Source organism: Halichoerus grypus, chromosome 9 (assembly GCF_964656455.1).
Source record: "Halichoerus grypus chromosome 9, mHalGry1.hap1.1, whole genome shotgun sequence".
Classification (NCBI taxonomy): domain Eukaryota; kingdom Metazoa; phylum Chordata; class Mammalia; order Carnivora; family Phocidae; genus Halichoerus; species Halichoerus grypus.
Genome location: NC_135720.1, coordinates 58,993,310 through 59,011,500, shown reverse-complemented (window position 1 = coordinate 59,011,500; position 18,191 = coordinate 58,993,310). Strand labels below are relative to the sequence as shown.

At 46.7% G+C, this 18,191-nt stretch overlaps 1 protein-coding gene across 1 annotated transcript in view; it reads right to left on the bottom strand.

The window, feature by feature from the left end:
• The window catches only part of SIM1 (SIM bHLH transcription factor 1), a 63,371-nt gene that overhangs the window by 39,891 nt on the left and 5,289 nt on the right, over positions 1-18,191 (bottom strand). Inside the window, exons 2-8 of the mRNA XM_036119350.2 lie at positions 13,772-13,854; positions 10,270-10,359; positions 9,648-9,756; positions 9,413-9,498; positions 8,506-8,705; positions 8,184-8,290; positions 7,380-7,527 (exon numbers count right to left, since the gene is read on the bottom strand). Coding sequence (XP_035975243.1) covers positions 7,380-7,527; positions 8,184-8,290; positions 8,506-8,705; positions 9,413-9,498; positions 9,648-9,756; positions 10,270-10,359; positions 13,772-13,854 — 823 coding nt within the window. The remainder of the gene's footprint in view (positions 1-7,379; positions 7,528-8,183; positions 8,291-8,505; positions 8,706-9,412; positions 9,499-9,647; positions 9,757-10,269; positions 10,360-13,771; positions 13,855-18,191) is intronic.

Sequence of the window (18,191 nt, the reverse complement as noted above, 5' to 3'; positions counted from 1 at the left end):
CTCTCTTTTCAAACTATTTCAGCTGACATCACATAAATGGCAAGAGCTGATAACAACAGTTATTTTGAGCACCTGTTTTCTGCCAGATTCTGTGCTATATACACATTATTTCATTTAATCCTCCTCAATCCTTAAAAGGTGGGTAAAAATATCCCCATTGCACAGATGGGGAAACAGTCTCAAAGAAGTAGAGCTGTGCTCAAAGTCTCATAGCTATAACGCAGTAAAGCACATTCAAACCAGATCCATCTGACACCAAAGCCCATGCCTTTCCCTTGCAGGTTGCTTCAAATGATACTGTGGGTTTTTATAAAGACAAAATCACAATCCAACTGCGACATAACCTCCCAGAATAAAAGTCACAGATGGTAAACAGATGGCCCAGACTCAGCCAGACCCTAAACGTTGTCAATGCCCTATAAAAGTAAGTTCTCTTCTCATCCCCCTTAGCCCTGCCATCACCATGGACCACCTTTCTCACCCCAGCCAGCTCCCTAGACCTCAGAATGCCTGAGGCAGGGGAAAGGAAGTGGCCAAGTTACCCCTTCAGATAAGACAGAATGAAATTCCTCTACTGATAAGCACTCAAGCATTTCCAGGTTTCATCTAAACTCCAGCCAATCCTTTTTGCTGGACTAGCTGGGCATAGACACCAGCACTTCCACCCAGATGAATGTTCTATCACTACCTGCTCGCCTGGAAAGATGCCACAAGCCAGTATGGCATGAGAACAGACGACAGACCGGAAAGCACTGGATACGTGGAAACAAGTAGCAGCCTTTTACTAAATCATCAAGATATGCATAATCCACCCCCCCCAACACATACACACATACACACACCTTGAATCAAACATAACAGTGCTCACAACACAAATAGTGAAGTCAAATAGATGAAGTCAAAAGATGAAAACATACTTTTCCGGAGTTCAAGTAAAGCTTCATTTGAATTTGTCCATTCACAATAACATGTATATCCCTGCCTTCAGGAAGGTATGGTTTTTGAGCATTCAAAAATGATCATGTTTTTACATGATAAGACGCAAAGATCAGAACCCTTTCTGTCCCAACAGCCAGAGAATAGTGGTCAGCCTGGTCATTTAGCACATACCAAGTGGCCTCCACATAGGATCCTTTTAAAGAAGAGGTCCTGTGACTCAATGCCCTCCAGGTCAGAGCCACAACAAAGAAAGGAATGGAGGCCAGAAAGGACTGGGGAGAGCGAAGAAGCCCAGAAGCAGCATTGCCAAAGGGCCAAGGATGACTCACCTGCTCAGAGTGTGTTGGGAGGCTCTCCATCCCTAGCCTCCCTCCACCAACAGAATCCCCAGGGGACAACCTCTCCTGCCATTCTCTCTCAAAAGCAGAACACCATCTAAGAAATACCCCATTGCCATGGGAGGTAATTTGTGCCTAGTCTGATGAAAAGGATGATTTAGCTTGCCAATCCACTGACATTTGTTTTAACACGTTTAACAAAAACATAAAATATTAAATCTGGTTGCAGAAATGAAATAATTAGGAATAGCAATAATGTATCTATGTAAACTAAAGGCAAGCAACTCAGTGAGAAACTGAAATGTTTGCAAGGCCACATTTTTTTTCTTACAAAATGAAAATGTCCTTAGTGAGACTTATGGGGGGAAAAAGATATATTCTTAATTGAATGTTATTGAGAAGATAGCATTGCTAAATTTAAACCACTAAATTGTCAATATCTGTACATATTTATGAAGCAGCAACACAGAAACAGCTTTTTAATTTTCCATCATGAGATCAGATGAAAGTCTCTCCAGAAGTTGGGTGGGCTGAACACCACAGGCCTCACCCATTTAAATCCATCCCTCTCTCCCAGACATTTTCTCCCCTGCAGCCACGCCTGACTACCACCTCCATGTAGAGAAACTTGGCATACAGTAGGAGTCAACACCCCAGGCTTTAATCCTGGCTTCCCCACTTACTCTTTTTTTTTTTTTTTTTTAAGATTTTATTTATTTATTTGACAGAGAGAGAGACAGTGAGAGCAGGAACACAAGCAGGGGCAAGGGGAGAGGGAGAAGCTTCCTGCTGAGCAGGGAGCCCGATGCCAGGCTCAATCCCAGGACCCTGGAATCACGACCTGAGCCGAAGGCAGATGCTTAACAACTGAGCCACCCAGGCGCCCCTCCCCGCTTACTCTTACTCAGCATATCTGATGTCAGTTTCCTCACCTAGAAAATCCCTGCCCTAACCCTCATACAGAGCTGTCAAAGGAGCTATGTAATGAATGTGACAGCACTTTGAAAGAAATATTCAGCTTTTGTAATGATGCTGCAATCAACATTTGTAATAATAATACAAAATTTTAACATAAATGATGAATTCAAAACTAAATACAGCTCATTTTGATAAAAAAAATTACAATAAGTAAAAAGGATATGAAGGATAACATTATTTAAGTGAGTACTGGTGGTATGAACTATAAAACAGACTAAATGTCCCAGCTCTTTCTTTTAATAAAGTGTTTTAGTAGTTATAAAATCACTATTATAACAACTAGTTTTAGTTGTTATAAATTACCATTCATAGAAATGTGTCTTCAATTCATTTTTATAATCATTCAGTTACTTAAAAGATCATTTGAAAAGGACAACTGGGGCTTTGATGTTCAATATTATTATGATAAAGATTAAACACAATTAAGGTTCAAATCTAATTTATGGGTATACATTAGTGCATGATTATTATTTTTAATGATCAAAAAATTAATTCTATGCAACGAGTGCTCCACAGATCCAAGGCACGAGAGTATATTTTGCTATGGCTTGCTAAGTCAAAAGGCACTTCATTTGACATTATTTATAATATTAAAAATGGTTTTGCTAGCCAGAAAAATAAAATCTATTTCTATAACTATATATATTATTGGTCAAGTTTTTAAAAAGCATTTTCTAAAATTTCCTGGTGGTAATAACAATAATATCACTGGGGCTTTAAATTAATAAAAAAATAATTTTTAATTTAAATGCCCAAATTAACTCAGCACTATTAATACACTTGAAAGAGCAAACTAACATGAGCATATTTTAACATTTGCTGCTTTGTGATAAGAATCCATAAGGCTTTACATTCACAGAATATGTTAACACTTAAAGACCCTTTTTAAATGTGGGAACTATAGCGGTTTTATAAAAAGAAAAGCAAAAATATTGGACCTGCAATAATTACAATATAGAGACCTTTTTTTTTTTTTTCTTTTACATGAAGGAAGTATGTCTCCTTTGGCATTTTGCCCAAACTCTTCTACAAATGCAAAGGGTTATTTAGTAGATAGTGTTGCATAGACCACTAAGGTAAATTGTCTATTTGTTCTGCTTTTTGAAACACTGAAATAGAAATTTTAGCATAGAAAATTCCTTTTATGTGTTCAGTGAATCACTCTAAAACAGTATGTGAGATTTTCCACTAAAACAATGTTCTATCCTAAACTTAGGATATAAGCAGAGAAGCCTTCTTTACAAACAAAAATGGTTGAGAATATTAAATCTGTCTGATTCCAAAGTTACCAAAATCACTCTCAAAATCTCTTTTACTTTCCAGAAAAAAAATGCCAGAATTTTATTAACTTAACAATTCTTACGAGAAGTCTAATCTAAAATACAGTAGCTTTTACAACTATGTCCCACAGAAGTCCCCTCACAAAATATCATCTATCAATCAATCTACTGAGGTCATATATCAGTGAGTACTTGATGAATGTCAGTGACAGATTGTTTTTAATGGTATCAGTAAACTAGATCTCATGTATGTTTTTGCAACCTTCTACACACAGTAATTTTGAACCCTTTAAATGTGCCGTCATAAATGGTACAGTGGCTATGTAGGAGAATGTTATTTAGGATGAAGAATCATGATGTCTGTAGCTTACTTTGAAATAATTCAGTGGAGAAAAATGCACATACAAATAGACAGACATATAGGTAGAAATGGAGATAAAACAAAAACGGCTTATATTATGGATGATGTGTGTATGGGTATTCATTGTACTAGTCTTTCAACTTTTCTGTATGTTTGAAAAATTATTGTTCTTAAATATTTTAAAATGGGATTTTTATACTTCATTGGTTTATCCTTAAAAGTAGATTTTAAAAGTTTTATTTTTATAACATATGAAGTTTAAAAACATAAAAAGAATCAAAACTCTTCTTCATTTTTCTAGAAATTACTTTTCGTAGTTTATTGGGTGTTCCACATTTTCAATTTTCTTCACATTGAGCACTAATGTTTTCCATCTGAACTGGCAATGAATAATTAACACTACTAATTAAACAAACTCAAGGAAATATGAATTCAGGAAAACTACTCAGTTTTCATACAGAATTCCTTGTACTTTCCATACTTGTCTGGACTTTCCCCAATATTCAATGTTACTAGACACTATCTCCATTCATCTATCCTCCTGGAAATAATCAGGGAGTGTGGCCTGTCATACTTAACACTTATTTCAAAGCCTGTGGGCACTCAAGACCTATAAGAATGATTTTTTTTAAGGTGGAACATAAAGCTAACAGGATATGTGTGTCTTATAGAAAATCATGAACTGGTCTGTCTTTTGGTTTGAAAGGAGTTTTTTGTTTTGTTTTTGTTTTTGTTTCTGAGTTTTAATGAAGAGCTGTATAAGCTTTAGAGACCCTCAAGCACCCTGAGAAAAACTAAGAGAATTTTTAAAATTTAATCATAGTGTCCCCTCCCTCTCCCCTCTAGATTTTCAGAACACCAACATTTTGTGTGATGGTCATACAAAGGCGGTTACCCCCTGCCTCTAAAATTCCTATATTCGCAGTTGCAGCTGCTTATTAGAACAAGATTACTGAATATTTCTATTCATCATCACTTTTGTCAGATAATAATGACGGGTATTTCTAGGCATATTTTAACTTCAACAATAAATTGGCCAACAGGAAATTTGAAAAATGAGTTTCTTATGAATGTAGCTTCCATCAATATGTCACACCTTCATTTAACCAATGCTTATTTAAAATTCTCTCTACTTTCATGATATGATAATCCCTTCAAAATGTATGCTATTAACATGTCTAAATTGGGAAAACATCTGATCTGTCAAATTATTTGGGGGGCTTGTTGTTTTAAGTACATTGTTTGAGGTGGCATATTTGGAAAGAATTCACTTATCATTCTCAGGCTTCATAGAGAACTAGCCTTGAAAACAAATGTATGTGGTAGTTCACTGCTACCATAGAGAATCAATAGCCATCTATTTAATTTGCTAAGACAATGTAAATTAGTAACTTCCAGCCAGATGTGTGATATACACATCAAACAAACTGCAACCTGTTCATTATGAAAATCCCGTCAACACACACAGAGCCACTTGATGACATTTCATCTTTCACATTTGCAGCTATAAAAATTGTCCTAAGAATTTTTATACAAAGAATTGGAGTTGAGACTCATAAAAGGGTAATCAATTTCAGCTTTTCATCTTGTGTGCTTCTGTGTGTTTATTTCTATTTTCATTCGGAGGTAGAAAACATTTAGAAAAATATGAGCCACGCTATTTTTCCTTCTGTAAATCATTTATCCTCATTACATCTTTTTAATCTGATGTAAAGTTGGTAGCCTAATCCTGCAGCTCTGGAGAAGTGTGTGAAGTGAAGAATGACAGAGTTAACAGAAGAAAGGAAGTACACTTATCCACTGGAAAACAAAACAGAATATTTCAAAATGACTCCAAACATAAATTAAGCTTACCCATTGGGAGGTCTAACTTGCATTCTGATCATTTATATGGGTCTGTGTGACTATATACCCTGCTGTTTGATAAAAAATGATTACTAACCACAGGCACCCACCAGAGAACAGAGTGTATGTATAATGCTTGTGATGTCTCAGACATACAAAGCACCTTCTTAAAGAATGTCCGTTTCCTTTCCATGGTAAGCAGACATAATTTTTCACTCCTTAATACTTCTGCTTCACAGAGTGGCTTATTTTATGAATTATGTTTTGCCATTTTCTCTTACGTTTATTTTAATAATATAAAAAATTGCTTTCATAAAATAGATGGTTTTGTTTCATGATACCCAAAATATTGGTATGTTTTCTGCTCTGTATTAAAATCCACAGCTTTCTTGCTATTACAAAAACCTAACAGTATTTATTTTAGTACCATCTATTAAAGGAATAAAAAGATTCTTCTTAATAACCAGCTATTATTCTTGAATACTGAATCCTCATTTACACCAAATTCATTTCCCAAGTCTATTGAATTAAATTATCTTATTAAACAGGACACAGAGTAAATAGTCTATTGCCAAGCACAATATTTTCAAGTACTACATTTTTAACTCGGCGATTTAAAACAACGTGGAAGGAATCTAGTCCTCATGGCCTGTGGTATAGTGTGATTCCAAATAGTACCCCTTAACCAACTCCTAATGTGAAAACAGCATTTCTAGTAAGTGCCAGGTGTGTCAATGCTTCCAGAGTAAACTCCTGAGGTCCCCTAAAATCACAAAAATGTCAGTGACTACCAAAAATACCCAGCAACTGTGCACACAAAAGGGCTCTTCATAAAGGCTTCCAACCTGAGCAATTCGACTTCACAAACATGATACAGAAGGTGCTTTCTTCACCAGCCACACACCATACCACGTGATCAGCCTGCAGGGCCACACTGCCGACCAGAAACGATTATTGTTTCTAGAAACTATAAGGCTCAAATGCCGCCACCGCGTCTGTCCAGCCATTTGTGCCCGTAGGTGGCACCGCGAGGCCGGCTCTTCACCTCGTGATGCGGTCACACAACGCGCGGGGCCTGGGCACCGGCCACGACTTGCAGCATTAGCTCGGGTCCCTTTGCTTCCTGGAGGTTAAACTCAGACCCTCCTGGTCACTTAAACCCCCTTTGTGGTTCAGCGTGAGAATCACTCTCTCAGAACTCTTAACTTTGATTGGAGACTCTGGTTAAAATTAAGAACTTCAAACCCAGATTTGAAAAAGTGAAACAGATGTCCTGTTTGTTAACCATAAATGGCTCCGTAAGTCGGACGCTTTCCTCTCTCTCTCTTTTCTTTCTGCCGCATTAAGTTTTATTTAATGCAGAGTTCGCTTAAAAGGTTAAAAGGGAGAGAGAGCAGAAAGCAAATATAGACTGTGGATGGAAAAACTCCCAAGTCTTGCCCTAGAATATAACGAAGGAAGCTTCTTCATAAAGATGAAAGTGCTCAAGCTGCCGTCTCCCAGCACAGCCTGCCTTCGGGGTCAGAACCTGCGTCCCAGTGGACCCCAGCCTCCTCTAACCCGCAGTGCCCACCACCCGCACCCTCCTGGAGACCAGGGTTGCCTGGGGTGGGCGAAGGGTTCCAGATTTGCACTCACGTGAGGACATAGTTGACGCTGACGATGCAGTGTGGCCTGGACGAGCGGCTGTTGTGGACGATGGTCGCATAGCTCTGCACCCATACCCAGCCGCCGTGCTTCGCCAGGAACCTGTAGTACTTGGTGGTCACCTGCCCCTTCACGAGCACTGATGGAGAGACAGGAGGCAGCTGGGGGTGAAGGAGCCCGCTCAAATGCAAACCCTGGCGGTGGGAGTGCAGGTCCCTATGGGCCCTGATAACTGCGCCCAGGCAGGAGGGAGAGACAACCCGTGCATTCCCAAAGGAATCGATTGTCCTGTTACTTTGCATTGAGTCCTCCAGTCCCTTGCGATTGGCAAAGCGGTGGAGGACGTTTAAAATAGGGGGATTCGCCCATTCAACTTTCTAACTAAGGAAGGTAGTGTCTGGGCAGCTGAACTCCGAGGCTCATGGTCCCTGTTTCTGGAGATTAAGTTCAAAGCAAAGCTCTATCAAAAGCCGAAGCAGGTCAGTGCACGTGAGCCAAGTGGCCTAGCCTCAGTTTTTATTCACGTCTTCAGTGAGGTTTGCAGAGGGCAGGAGAGGGAAGCAGAAAACCCCTTCTGGGGGAATTTACCCAGAAACTCAGAAACTCTTCCCGCGGATATTAGAGAAACAAGGTGGGGCTCAGCGTTGGAGCGGCCGCTCGCTGGCAAGGGCCTTGCACCACCCCCCCCGCTACCAGGGCTTCCACCCATCCGCTTACTGTGGACTTAAATCACGCCCTCTCCCCTCCCCGGGTCGCGCTGGGGTTAGTCCAGTGCCGGGAAGAGTGGCGCCTTACGCAGGTGGTGGGCGCAGCGCAGGTGGAAGGTGTCGCAGCCGTGCACGTGGTGGTACAGGGTCTTCTCAATTAGGTCCTGAGGTTCGTACCCCGTCAGCTCCGCTACTCTGCGGAGAGCAATCCTCGCGGCATGAGCTCAGGGTGCCGGGATGCCCCCCACCCCCAGACAGCCTTCTCAGACCTGGGTGCCCGCCCCCACTTCGCAGAGCCCGGTGAGTCGCCTCATCTGCAAAATGGGCTCCGAAGGTCAAGGAAGAGCTCTCAGCCACTAAGCAGGGCCGCCCTCCCGCTCGGGTGATCCTTTCCCGCCTGAGCCACGCACCTGGAGTCCAGGAAGATGAGCTTCATGTCCAGGCTGGCGCGGAACATGAACATGTTGCTGTGCAGCTTGATCTCCGTGACGGCGCTGGGAGGCAGCGAGTGTCCCACGGCTACCAGGCCCACGTTCTGGTAGCAGCCATCGAAGGGGGACATGTCCAGGCTGTACTGGCGGATCTTCAGGTAGCCGCTGCAGTGAATGACCTGTAGTGGGGGGTGGGGGCGGGAAGACTCAGCCACAGCCAGGAAACATCCCCAAAAATGTGGGTAAGGGATTGAAACATTCTGAGACTCCCCCGGGGCCACAAAGGCCCTGTGGGCCACGCCCCGCACTGAGGTGTCCAAAGTTATTGGTGTTCCAGCGTCTCAAGGGAATGACTGTCCTGCCACACGGAACTCACCTGGGAGCTTGTAAAAATACAGAGGCTCGGCAACACCTGCCAACCCTAACTCCTCAAAATCGGGAAGTGGGGCCCTGGAACCTGCCTTCTAATCGTGTTTCCTCTCATTAAACAAGAGAACCATGGATTCGACCTAAAGCTCTGGTTCTTAACCCCTCTAGGGGTCGGAATCTGACGCTGTGAGTAAACTCCAGGATCCGCCAAAATGACCGACTATTTCAGATGCTTTACACACCCCCAAGGCCCATTATGAGCCCCAGATTAAGAGTCCCAGCGGCCGAGCAGTAACCCGACACAGTGAAACTAAGTCTTTAAACTTAGTAGTCCCCAAGTGTTCACAAAGTTCAACAACTCTCGAGGTGCTCCCGGGCAGACAGCGCTGTGGCGCGTGCAGGGGGATGCCCTCCGGGGCAGTCAGGGACGCCGAAACGTCCCTCCCACGCCGCCAGCTCCTCTTGTCCTGCCCTTTTCCGCTACACGCGGCTAGGATCGCCCCTCTCAGCCACGTACCTTGTAGCCGCCGCAGGTGAGGCCCGCGTTCCTCTTGGCCAAGACGCACTTCATCCTCAGGAAGAAGGAGCGCTCGATCTCATACTCTGGGAGAGAGGAGCGGGGGGAGGGGCAGGTCGTGAGCCGGTGAGACGGGTGGGGCCGCGACCCAGTCCCTGCCCCTGCAGTGGCTAATTGGGGAAAAGCCACAAGCGAGGGGAGATGGGCCCAAGCGTCGCCAGTCCGCACTGCTTACCCTGGACGAAGTGAGAGTGGTAGGGCTGATGGGCCGTGAGCACAGCGGTCATCTCGTCGTGGTCCGCCGGGTGGATGTATTCATAAATGCTGTTCCCAGTCAGCTCTACCTGTAAAGAGGGGGGTATCACCTTCTCCGAGGTGGTGGAATGCCCAGGCAGGGCTAGAAGATTGGACCAGGGAGTCTACAGGACTGTGAGGACAGGAGCCAGAACTTTAGAGTCAGCCCTGAGTTTTAATTCCCGTTCTGCTGCCGGCTACCTATTGCAGTCTATCTAAGCTTCAGCTCCCTCATCTATGAAAGGAAATAATAATAATATATTAATAGTAATTAGAGTAGCAGTACAGCAGTGCCCTGACAATGTTCAGGTGAACACATCAGACATTCGTAAGTAAACAACACCCATGGTGTTGGACTTATGGTAGGGACTCTAAAAGGCAGCAGGATAAGGGGTAAGGATAAGGGAAGTAGAGGAAAAGGGAGATGCAGACCTGCCAGCTGAGATGTTTCCAGTCCCAGAAATGCACATATAAGAGCTGTGGGAAAGCACCCCCACCCTTACCGCGGGCCTCCAGCTCTCAGTGTAAACATGGAAGGCTGGAGGTGTGGACCACTCACCTACCTGAGAAAGACCCAGGTGGACTGAGGCTGTCTCCGAGATGTACATGATCTTCCCATCTGGGGCCACCACAAAGATGAAGCCATCCAGGGTCTAGGGAGATAGAAACAGAGTTGAATGGAGACCCCCCCTCCCGGGGCCATGGGGAGAAACTGGGGTTGGGGGCAGAAGTTAGAGATGTTCAGTCAGGAAGAGCGGACAGAGGGGATAGAGAGAGGCTGATAGGAAATAGGGCATAGAAAACTTGCCACAAGAGTCCCTCTCTTGTTCATTCCAAATATGTAAGCATCTGGGACATGCAGCACACTGGGAGATGCCCGGAGGAAGTAGCTGGCAAGGCTACTGCCCTCTGAGACTCGGGATTCACCAAAATGGACAATACAGACATATCTATAGCATACACACACACAAATACAGGGGGGCAGGGGGTCACAGCCTGTGATAAGAAGGTAGGTTCTTGGGGTGATGGTCACTGAAAGAACGAAAGGTTTCCTGTGTCAGTCTTGGAGGACTCCATAGTGGCAGCATCCTATAATGGAAAGAGTACCAGCAGGGCTGGGAAATGGGCACTGAACCATATGGAAGGGCTGGTAGCCTGAAAAGTTTGTAGACAGAAGGCAGCTGCCCAATAGCTCCAGAAAGAATCTGGGAGAAGGGGTTTAGGAAATGAGAGGCTTTCCAGGCAGCAAGTCTGTAAGAGTAGTGGTATAGTGTGTACATATGTGTGTTTATGTTGATGCATCAAACTGACAGGCTTTCCATGAAAGAAAGTCTTAGACTTTCAATATCCCTTTATCTCTGTGAATGAGGCTTCAGTCCAGGCAGTGGGGACATAAAGATGAGTCAGATCCTGCTCTCAAGTTGCTGGGAGTCCAGCAGCAGTGACTGGCTGAAGACAGATATGATGACCACACAGCTGAGTAGACAGTGCTGTAGGGCCGCAGAGGCTGAGTGGCCAGAGGCCTGCGGGAGAAGCAGAGAGGCCTCAGAGGAACTATTTGAGCAGAGCCTTGAAGAGGAAGCTTGAACTGGAGATGGGAGAAAGGGTATCATAGGCAGAAGGAATGACGTGAGAAAGGCAGGGACTGGGGGGAGGGTGTATCTGGTCTACTCAAGTGTGATGGATTTAGTGTGCCAGAGATGGGCTAAGAAAGTACACCACTGCTGGGTTTTTGGAGAGTTTGAGATATCAGTCTGAGGAATTTGGAGATGCTCTTGTAGGCATCAGGTTTCCAACAGTTTCTACACAAGTAAGCAGGGAAATAGCACGCTTAGGGGTGTGTGTGTGTGTATGTGCCTGTGTTTCATTTTGTTTTGTTTTTTAATGGCAGAATGTGGACAGTGACCTACAGGAGGAACAAGTGGGGATGAAGAGATCAGAGATGGTTGAGCCTAAATCTGGGTGGTCACCGGTTGGTGATAAAGAGGGAGAGTTTAAGTCAAAGATGGTTCTAGCTGTGGAATTTATAGTGGCAGAAAGAGAAGCTGAGAGGGACTTCAAGGTCATTGAGTAGAAGCTAACACCATGAACCAAGATTGAAAATTTAGGGAAGCATGGTGAGTTTTTGTATGAGTGGCAGTCTGGAGGAGGGAAGAAATGAATTCTTGTCTTGGAGATGCTAAACTTCACGTTTATGCAGATTTCCAGTTGGCAGTAAGAAATAAAGGTCTGGAGCTCCAGAAGGGTGTCTAGACTGGAGAAACCAGCTGGAGTCATGCAAATGTGGGAAAGAAGTTGAGGTGATGGTTTTGGCTGAGATCACCCATGAGGCCTTGAAGTTGTGAGAGGAGAAACAGAGGTGGAACTTTGGAGAAATGCCAGCATTTACAGCCAGACAGCATGGGGGAAACCAGAGGAGCAAGTAGAGAGGGAGAAGAATCCAGGAAATTGTGCTACTTTAGAAGCCAAGGGAGAGGGTGAATGTCAAGTAAGCAGTGCCACCTCTGTCAGGTATTTGCCCCAATGTCCCCTTCTCAGTGAGGTCCTCTATAATGTCCCCATTTTAAGTGGCACTACTGAAACACAGCCCCCCCCCCCGCCCTTCTTATGTTTCTCCACAGCACCTACACCACCTGTTACTATGTTATACTATGTAAAGCACCTGTGTGGGTTTGCAAGGCTGCTCTCCTTAGAATGTAAACTCCATGTGGGCAGGACATTCTGTCTGGCACACAGTTGGCCCTCCTATATTTGTGGAATGAACAAAGTCGGGTAGGATAAGAGATGAGCATCTTTATGCTGGATATCAAAATGTGGTGGGGCCAAGACAGAACACAACAGTTAGGAGAGATGCCAGACTGCAAGGGTGTGGAAGTGAGGGCAGCAGGCAGAGTGATGGAAACTGAGGGGGTAATTAAGTCCTTCCAGAAGTGTGGGATGAAGAAGAGGGAAAAGACTGGGCAAGAACTAGGAGTGGAAGATTGTTTGGGTTTCATTCTCTTTTTTATATTGATGAGGGAAATTAGCTGGGAGCATGGAAAGACTGGGGGGGGGGGGCTTTTTGAGAGACAACTGATGAAAGGTGTCCCTGAGAAAGGAGAGGGACAAGGCCTTTCTATTTAATTCAGAGGTTTGGAGGCCAGGCCTGTGAGGGAATGCTTACATGGACCTTTCTGTGTGCTCTGTGACAGGAGAATCTCTTTGGCCTCCAGGACTGAGGGAGGGACAGCGTAGGACAGGGGAAGCCACAAGCACTCCTGCCGGGCCCAGGAGGAAGAACCAGCTCAGACTCCCACCATGCTATTTAGGTTTGAGGCTCCCACATGAGGAGCTGGCGGTGGACATGGATAATAATAAGGGGGTGGAGGGTGGGAGACAAGTGTCAAGCCTAAAAATGCCACCGGGAGTTTTGCTATTTTAAATATTTGCTATGCGACTTAAGCGGGCAACGGGCAATTTAAAACGGTGTACACTGCAAACAAGGCGGTAATGGGCGCCTCCACATTGGGTAAACTCATTACCTGGGGAGCTGTGTGTGTGTACGCGAGGGTCTGTACACGGGTTGGGCTGGCCTGGGGTGAGAGCTCATGGAGAGAGAGGAGAGGGCCCGCGAACTACAGGGAGGAGACGAAAGAGTTGCAGACGCAGCTGGATCCGGAATGTGGGGGCTTAAAGCATTGATGGGCATTTCTACCAGATTCCCGTTATTCCTGTGTAAATCCTTCATTTCTGGCGGTTTTGCAGCCTGGCCCGCGCGCTCCGGTTCCTTCAGCTGAATGGTGTCAAATGGCGCTCCCTCCCTCGGTTCAGCCATCCTGATTTGGGGCCTTGCAGGACTCCCTTCTAAACCCAACGTACCCATTATCACCTTGCCTTCCTCTCTACCTCGAGAGGTGCCATCAGCACCCAACGAGGTTAAGAACTCAACTTTTTAATTTTGAAGAAGCTGTAGGGGCTGCGAGAAGGCTACGTCTGGGCCTCATCCCATTTCCCTAAAAATCAAGAAGCCCGGCGCCGGTGCCAGGCACCCGAGCCCTCGAAGCATTTGTGCCTCCGCGCCGGTACCTGGAGCAGATGGGAGCCCAGTTCTCTGCCCACGTTGTCCAAGGGGCTGGTGCGACTCGAGTGGCCCCACGCCTCGCCGAGCCCTGTGGAGACACAGAGACACCCTTTAGCAATGGGACTCCGACCTGGCTAGCAGTTTGAGCCTAATCTCGCGGTTCTGTCACACACACAAGTTCGCACCCATGACTGGATACCATCCGAGATCCCCGGCACCAGGACAGCGGGGGACGCGAGCCGGTAAATTTCGGCCCCGCCCTCTCCACTTACAAAGGACTGCGTAGAGGTCAGACTCCCCCTCCCGGACCGCTTCTCAGGAAGGGCAGGGCCTTGGCGGAGCGCCCTTCCTGGCGGTACCCCAAGTGGCTGAATTTGAGGACCGCCTGTGCCCCGATGGGGCCGACACCGAACCCCCGCGGTAACTTTTGGGTAGGTTCACTAGTGTGCTTAGACGGGTGAGGGACACTACTTCTCTCCCAAAGTTTCATCATCTTCCTTATCAGGAGGCCAAGGATGTCCACACATCAAGGGAATGCCGCGGCGAATACCTGAGGCTTCGAGCCAGGTCCAGCTGGCCCTTGATGGGCTTTCTCATTGGCTGCGGGGCTCTCCAGGTGTTCTCCTCCCCTAGGCCTCTGACTTTGATTCCCTCCGTAGAAATCCGTTTGCTTGCGAATGGCTTCCAGCACCAACATCCCAGAGCAATCCTTCCTCTGCTTCCCCACCTCCCCACCCCTAGCCAGCCCTCGACTTACACGTCCTAACTTTGACTCCAAAAAAAAAAAAAAAAAGGTATACGCTCTTTTGAAGTTACTTTCAGGTTCTAATACCGTCTTAGCAATATTCCCGTTCCTTATTGGATATAGACAATCATTACGTTTCTCTACTTTCCAGGTACCATCTATTAACAAAGTCCCTTTCTCTCCTCGATGCTACCACGTTAAGATCTTTCCAGGCTTTGCCAGAAATCATTTCTCCGGTGATGCCTAAAAAATAAAATTCTCTGAATACCCGTGGCTGATTTTTTTAAAAAATTAATATGGAATCTGCTATAGTACCTGTTTGTAGAAAGAAAATGAAAAAAAAAAAAAAAAGGCAGAGGAAACCTGAGGAGACAGAGGTTATACTACCTGTAACTACTTACAGGTAATATTTTTTAACAGTGTTGCTGCTGATTTAACTAGGTAGTTAAACTCTTTTATTCTTACACCAATAAACAAGGTTTAACATGACAAAAAGGCGGATGATTTACTGATTTACTGCATTAAAGTACAAATCACTATGAAGTACACAATGACAGACACACTCGCATTGTAATATGGGGGTGAGGGCGGATCTTTCAGAATAAAAGATGGAGTTGGACTCTTAAAATGTGTTGGCCAGGAGCTGCTTCCTAAGCAAGCGATCAAAACCCTGGAAACGAGTAACCATGAGCGCCCCTTAAGCTCGAATCGGGTCTTTCTGGGTGTTTGCACATCTAAATAAATCTAACGATTTCCCCACCGCTCTGCAAACACTGAGGCTCCCCGCCCGCGGCCGGACTCCTCTCCCTCCCTCGCCTCCCGTCAATCCCTCCTGCCTCTTAGCCCGCCCCAGTTTCCTCCCTTGAGTGACTCCACTGCCCAGACGCTTTGGTCCTCCTGGACTGTTCAGGAGGGCCTCCGCCACAGCCACCTGTACACACCCCTTCCGTGTCACCTTCCCTTTGCTCCTCGGGTCTCGGCCAAGCTATCCTCCCTGGTTTCCGGCACGACGCGTTCATTTTTTCATCGCTGCTCACACACACACACACCCCCAAAAGTGGCGGAAGGGGCGGGGGTGTTGGTTTAGGAGGGCAAACTGGGGAAAGGGGAAAGGAACCTGCTGGGAGAGCCGGGGACGCGGGTGGCGCTGGCCGGGGGACGCCAGGGCGCAGCCGAGGCCTGACAGCGCCAAGCTGTGCGGGGGCGAAGGGCCGGCGCGCTCCGGCGCCCTGGGAGCTGGCAGAGGCCTCCTCGCGTCTGCAATCTTGTCTTCCGGAAGGGTGCGAAGCCTGCGCTTGGGGCCAACAAACGCCTTTATTCTAAAAACTGCGAAGTTCTCCCAAGTCGGCTGGAAACAGCCCGGGAACGGCCTCCCGACCCGAATCATTTGAAAATCCCCGAGCTGGGCTCGGGGTTAAGTACTGGTTCCGAACCCCAGCGCCAGCCTGGGCTGTTTGTTGTCTCGGGTTGCGGCCTCATTAGTATGCGCCTACGAGGGAAAAATAAGACTTCCCCGCAGGTTAATAAACAGCCGGCCTGGCGCAGGTTAACTGGGGCCTCCCTCGCCCTCTCCTGCCCCTACCCCCACACCTTTTAAGGAAACTTTTGCTTTCACGGAGCATTGCCTCCTCTATGTTTGTGGTTGAAATCTCCGTCACACGGTTTTGTCTGGGTTAATGTTTCATAAGGGACTGGCTGCCCTCGTCTACCTGCCAGGCTTTCCTGACCTAATCCTAGGGCTGAGCTCGCCCTTCAGCCTTCCCAGGACACCTTCTGAAGCCCCGGTCAAAGGTTCGGCCTCCCGAAAATCCTGGAGTGGGCCAGAGACCCCTCTCCCCGGACCCCCTCACCTCCTGCAGGCGGTGACGTGCTCCCGCACCCAATTTCAGTTGGCGAGGGGGGTAAGCTGAGATTTCGTTTCTGCACTTGACCTACCGCAGAAAATTCACAAATCCTTTGATTGTCTGTTTAAAATGAGGAGGAAACCAGCTCCCTTTGCGGCAGGATTACAGTGGGAACAAGATCTAAAGATTCTCTTGTAATTCGGTGAGGCCGAGGGAACAGGGTTTTGCAAAGGAGAAAAGGAGCTCTGTGAGGGAGGCGATAACTAAATCGGGTTTTAGACAAAAGGATTTTCCCCAGCTAAAGTGGCCGAAGACAAAGGAAAACATAATCTATTTTGGAAGATTTCCAAGATATGCCACATTAACCTTAGCAGATAAATTTTGCTTCTCCCCGCCCCCCTCTACCCTTAAAGTCTGGTTTATCATATTTACATAAGTAGTACTAGAAGGGATGTATCTATTATGGATCTGAAGGGCTAGCTCACATTTCATGTGAAAACCCGGGCGAAGTTTCACTCTTACCCTCAGTGCTCAGTTGAGCCATTTCCATTTAAATACCCCCTGACCCAAGGATTACCTCAATGGACTGACTGCACGGGTTTTGTAATTTCCTGAAAATGAGATTTCGATTTATAAAACAAGAAACCAATTAGTAACCAAATGAGGCGAAGTAGATCCACTAAAATTGACCTAATCCCACAGGCACAATTTAGGCCCGTTCTTGGCGAATGAATGATGAGCCCCAGTCTAGCGTGAGCTCAAAGCATCATCCAGCTGTGTTATTACAAGCAGCAAAAATAAATTGATCGAGCTTTTCCTTCGGAATGAATTTCATACCCTTGACAAAATATAGATTACAGACCTGGCATCATCACCTCCTTCACTCAGACAGGAAGAGGAGAAAGAAGAGCTTGTTCTACTGTCTTTCCCCCCTCCCTTTAATAAATAAACTATATCTCAATAGAAATGTGTCCTCCTTATAGTAGTTCGCAGAAAGCTTCATCTGATTGACAGAACGCGATATACCTTTTAGGAATATGGGGATGGGAAGGGGACTGGAAGAGCTGTCCCAGGATCTGACCACAATTTGGTGACTACGGTGGGGAAAAGCCCTCTGAGACTGCGCTCCTAACTTCGGGTCCCGTTGGGACTTGTGTCAGCCATCTAGGTTCCCTCCACCACCCCCGTCCAGCAATCTAGCGGTCTTCCTGTGAGGGCTCCGGAGGCCTCAGAAGCTGTGCTCTCTGGGGAAGAGAGGGACGGAGATTGGGCGCCCTTAGACAAGACAGAGCGCCCGGAGCGGTCACTGGGTAGAAGGCTGCTTCCCGCGGCTCGGAGTACCCACCCCCACGCATCGGGCGCCGTGGCCCTCTCGGCTCGAGGCGCCCTCCGGCCACCTGGCGGGTGTGGCCGACCTCCAGAGGGCGACGGTAGCTGTGCGCGGCCGCGCAGCAGCCTGAACCCTACAGTGTGTGTCCTGCACTCCCCTGTGTGTTCTGCACTCCACAGTGGCGGTGTGTGCCCTGCTCTCCCTTGCGCGCCTCTGAGACCCCCTGGCCGCGCCCGGGGAATCTGCAAATATTAGTTATAAATCTGGGGTGGAGCCTGATGGTCCCAGCATTGATTGTCTCTGCACCCTTGCTGTGCCCTGGCCCTGGAGCTAGGGCTTCCAGGTCAGGATCGAGAATGCCGGCGAAGCTGGCCTCCCGCGTCAGAACGCCGCGAAGAGAGCAGGAGCTGCAGGAACCAAGGACAGGCGGGGTTCAGCCTTGCCCCAATTAAATTGTGGGACGGAAATGCACGCGGGGTTGACAATAGTGCACGCGTGACGCTGAA